Here is a 4,664-nt window from a genome sequence, read left to right as displayed (position 1 = left end):
AAAAAAAAACACGTCAAAACATGCTCAACATCACTGATCATCAGGTAAATACAAACCAAAAACGCAATGATATGTCACTTCACCCATGTGAGAATAGCTAAAATCAAGTACACAAGAAACAACAGGTGTTGTCAAGGTATTTAGAAATGGGAACTCTCTTGCACTGCTGAATCCATGAATTCAGAGTTTGAACACTCCTTGCTTAAAACAATGAAGTAAGGTAATTCTCATGAGAGTCATCAGGGGAAACGTTGGATGACAGGTCCAGACACAAAATCTTAGGGGCTCTGACATTCAAAGTGTTCCATCACAGGGTCTTCCGTACCGAGTCATCTGGAGTCATAGTCTCTACAAAGCACCTTCCTCATTGCTCCAGTCACATCCTTGTTCCGCAGAGTATATATAAAGGGGTTGACCATGGGGGTGACGATGGTGTAGAAGAGAGAAACGAACTTGCCCTGATCCCGGGAGTAGTTGTTGCTGGGCTGGAGGTAAATGTAGATGCCTGTGCCGTAGAACAGGGAGACCACTGTGAAGTGGGACCCACATGTCCCAAAAGCTTTCCTCTGCCCTGAAGCTGACTTTATTCTTAACACTGCCTTGACAATCTGACCATAGGAGAACGTGATCAATGCCACAGGTATGAGGAGAATGATCACACTGACAAAGAGCTCAGACTCATTCACAGTGGTGTCAACACAGGCAAGCTTGAGCAGTGGGGGAACCTCACAAAAGAAGTGGTCTATTTTATTTCTCCCACAGAGTGGTACAAGGAAGGTGAGCACCGTGTGCAATGAGGAGTTGGCAAAACCAAGGAACCACGATGCAGAAGCCATCAGGGCACAGAGACGGGGGTGCATGATCACTGTGTAGTGCAGGGGCCTGCAGACGGCTGCATAGCGGTCAAATGCCATCACCCCTAACAGAATGCATTCTGTGGATCCCAACCCTAGAGAGACGAACAGCTGAGCTACACAGCCACCGAAGGAGATAGACTTGTCTGCTCCCCTGAGATGAACCAGCAGCTGAGGAACAGTGCTGGTCGTGTAACACAGGTCCAGAAAGCTTAGGTTGGACAGGAAAAAGTACATGGGAGTCTGCAGGTGTGGGTCCAGGCGGGACAACGCAATGATGCTCGTGTTTCCCAGGAGGGTGAGCAGATAGAAGATCAGAAGAACCACAAAGAGGACTCGCTCCAGCTGAGGCCGGTCAGAGAAACCCAGCAGCATAAAGCCAGTGAAAGAACTTCCATTTTTCTGGTCCATTCTTTCTTACTACATGTTTCCTGTCAAGACCAAGAATTTAGCAATTTTTAAAAACAATCTTCAAAGCAATAAAATGTTGCCAGGATGTGAATTTAGCATGTTATAAGACAGGGCATGGGATTGTATAAGTAACTCTTTGAATAAATTATGGACTCATGAAATTGCCATCGTTCATATTAATTAATTCTATATTATCAAAAAAGAAAATCATAATATTTAATGTAAGAAAAATCAAATAATGGACCTGTGTCTGCATCAGTCATAGGTACAAAATGTCTTTCAGTCTCAGCCTAGTAGGCTGAAAGAACTATAAAATATGTGTGTGCACCCCCGTGTTTATAGCAGCACTATCAACAATGGCCAAAGTATGGAAAGAGCCCAAATGTCCACCAATGGATGAATGGATAAGAAGATGTGGTATAAACATACAATGGAGTATTACTCAGCAATCAAAAAAGAATGAAATCGTGCCATTTGCAACTACGTGGATGGAACCGGAGGGTATTACGCTAAGTGAAATTAGTCAGAGAAAGACAAAAATCATATGACTTCACTCATATGAGGACTTTAAGAGACAAAACAGATGAACATAAGGGAAGGGAAGCAAAAATAATATAAAAACAGGGAGGGGGACAAAACAGGAGAGACGCATAAATATGGAGAACAAACTGAGGGTTGCTGGAGGGGTTGTGGGAGGGAAGATGGGCTACATGGGTAAGGGGTATTAAGGAATGTACTCCTGAAATCATTGTTGCACTATATGCTAACTAATTTGGATGTAAATTCAAAAAAATAAAAAAGAGAATTTAAAATCAATAAAATAAATGAAATTAAAATAAAAATATGTGTGCCTTTCAGAGAAAATCGGGATAAGGGAAAAGAGGGAGGGAAATCAGAAAGAATAGGAAAGTGCTACACACAGAGTGAGTCATCATTTTTTTAAAAACTTTTTCTAATGTTTACTTATCTTTGAGAGAGGGACAAAGGCAGAGTGCAAGTGGGGAAAACCGGGAGAAAAGAAGACACAGAACTCAACCAGGCTCCTGGCTCCTAGCTATCAGCACACAGCCCAACATGGAGCTTGAACTCACAAACAGTGAGATCTTGACCAGAGCCAAAGTCAGACCCTTCACCGACTGAGCCACCCAGGCACCCCAGATTCATTATTTTCCATATGTATCTCATAATTGCACACAACTGGAATACACATACCACATGGCACAGGTCATGATACAACATGATCTCGAAAATAAATTCAGTTACAGGAATTTATGACCTAGAGTATATTTCTACAAAGAATTCAGTTACATTCAACACATCGCTGCTAGTTCTGCATACAAACAAATATCAGGTTTCTTTGTGTGTGTGTGGAAGTAAAACAAATACTCAATGAGAGAAAACCTGACAACAACACCATTCAAACAGTGCTTAACGTTAACCCCAAAGATGCTTAAAATTACCATACCAATTTAACAGGAACTCTGAAAATTCATCGGCTATGCAGTCCTTTGGAATCAGAACTCTAAAATCCAGGGGCCAACACTCAATTCTTCCTTCTGCAGATTGGTGTTTCACACATTACTCCATTAGAGTAATTACACCAACCTTCATAAAATTCCTCAAAGAGGTAGGATTACTCCATATCACCATTCTAATCAGAACTTTTTAAAGTATTATCCAAATGGGTAACCTATGTACAAAGTGTAATGCTTTGCATCATTGCCTAGGATAAAATAATTACTTGGGTAAATATATAGAGATAAACACAGATATATTCTCAAAGCCGTGACAAGTCGAAGAGCTATAATGCAAACCTTAACGTAGTACAAGGAAAGGCCTAAAGGAAAGGATATATTGGTATTATACAAAATCTCCCACACCCGTCTATATTATATTAATGATCACCATTCTGGAAGCTAGCCTGCAGAGACAGTCACACTAGATCAAACACAATGCCAGCTCTAAGGCTCTAAGGCTTGTCTGATGACCATTTCCATCCAGCTGCGCAGTACTGAATGAGCATAGTAACATACCAACTGAAGAGGCGTCAGGACACGAGTATTTCAGTTCCATCATACTCAGAAGGGTAGGCATCCAACACATTTTTAACTCTTCCAAGAGTTTTAAAATATGACGCAAGTTTCTTTCAAACCAATGTGTGAAAGAAACGGGTACAAAACTGGCATAAAATAAATGTTCACAGAAATGGAATAAAGGATGTGGTAATTCACACTGTTTTATACCTCCTTCGATTTCCTATAAAGATTGAGCAGTGGTATCCACAAAACAGAATCTATGCACCAACAATTTCTTAATAGAATTAATTATAAAGGTATCAGGCACAGTCTAAACATGCAACAACAGGGACTATCCCCTCCTTAACACCTTCTCAGAAGAGCAAATAAAAACAAACAGTGGTTCGTTCTCATGCACACGTGCACAAATATACACACATCCATCTGAAACACATTGCTGACAAATTTTTATTGCTTTAATTTTTTCAGTTTATTTATTATTTTGTGTGAGAGAGAGTGAGCACAAGCAGGGGAGGGACAGAGTGAGATGGAGAGGGAGAGAGGAGAGACCCAGAGAGAAATTCCCAAGCAAGCTCCTCACTGTCAGCACAGAGCCCGACCTCACACCTCTGAGACCATTACCTGAGCCAAAATCAAGTGTCGGAGGCTTAACCAACTTAGCCACCAAGAGCCCGGCTGGCAAACTATTTAAATTGCCTGACAAGGAAACACTCATGAAAATGAAGGAGAGCAAACAGAAAATGCTAACTCATCCAAACAAAATACCAATATAATACTGAACCATTAGAATAAAATAACGATATATTTTAATAGTCCGTATGGATGAGGACTAGGAAGACAGTTGAGAAAACATAAAGAGGTGGTGAAATGAACCTGTACAAATTTCTTGCTGTTTTACAATATTATATGTGTATGGGTGGGTTTTAATACATTTATATTAATTTTATATATATATATATATATATATATATATATATATATATATGAATGTAGAATGCAGCTGTCATGAAATAATCTGATACAGGAAATCCAGTTATGAATATTACACATAAATGGTTACTTTGCACACAAAAAAATACTTGAAAAGGACATATGTTACATATATAGAGAAAAAATTATTAGTTAAAATAAAAACAGATCTTGCAAAATTAAAAAGTGGCATTCTATGTAATAATTACCATCAAAAAAGTATTTACTTGAAATGACACCTCACAAGAACTCAAATTACAATAACAAGAAAACAGGCATCAAATGAAAGACGTTAAATGCTTGGTAGTGACAGACCTAAGGTAATAGAGCAATTACCCTAAGTGTTCAATGCTACATGTAACTCTAAACGTTTTGGTGGAAGAATACATATGTC

The 4,664-nt window shown here is 39.3% G+C and overlaps 1 protein-coding gene across 1 annotated transcript; it reads right to left on the bottom strand.

Moving 5' to 3' along the window:
• Positions 1-329: 329 nt before the first annotated feature.
• LOC122238500 (putative olfactory receptor 2B8) lies at positions 330-1,265 on the bottom strand. The gene has a single exon (XM_042985491.1). The coding sequence runs from the start codon at positions 1,263-1,265 to the stop codon at positions 330-332; it is 936 nt and encodes a 311-aa protein (XP_042841425.1).
• Positions 1,266-4,664: the final 3,399 nt, after the last annotated feature.

The sequence above is a fragment of the Panthera tigris genome, chromosome B2 (genome assembly GCF_018350195.1).
Source record: "Panthera tigris isolate Pti1 chromosome B2, P.tigris_Pti1_mat1.1, whole genome shotgun sequence".
Taxonomy (NCBI): domain Eukaryota; kingdom Metazoa; phylum Chordata; class Mammalia; order Carnivora; family Felidae; genus Panthera; species Panthera tigris.
This window is presented reverse-complemented; position numbering and strand designations above follow the sequence as displayed.

Bases quoted from the DNA above. Each gene is read 5' to 3' on its own strand.
- LOC122238500 (XM_042985491.1), bottom strand. From the start codon at position 1,265: ATGGACCAGAAAAATGGAAGTTCTTTCACTGGCTTTATGCTGCTGGGT.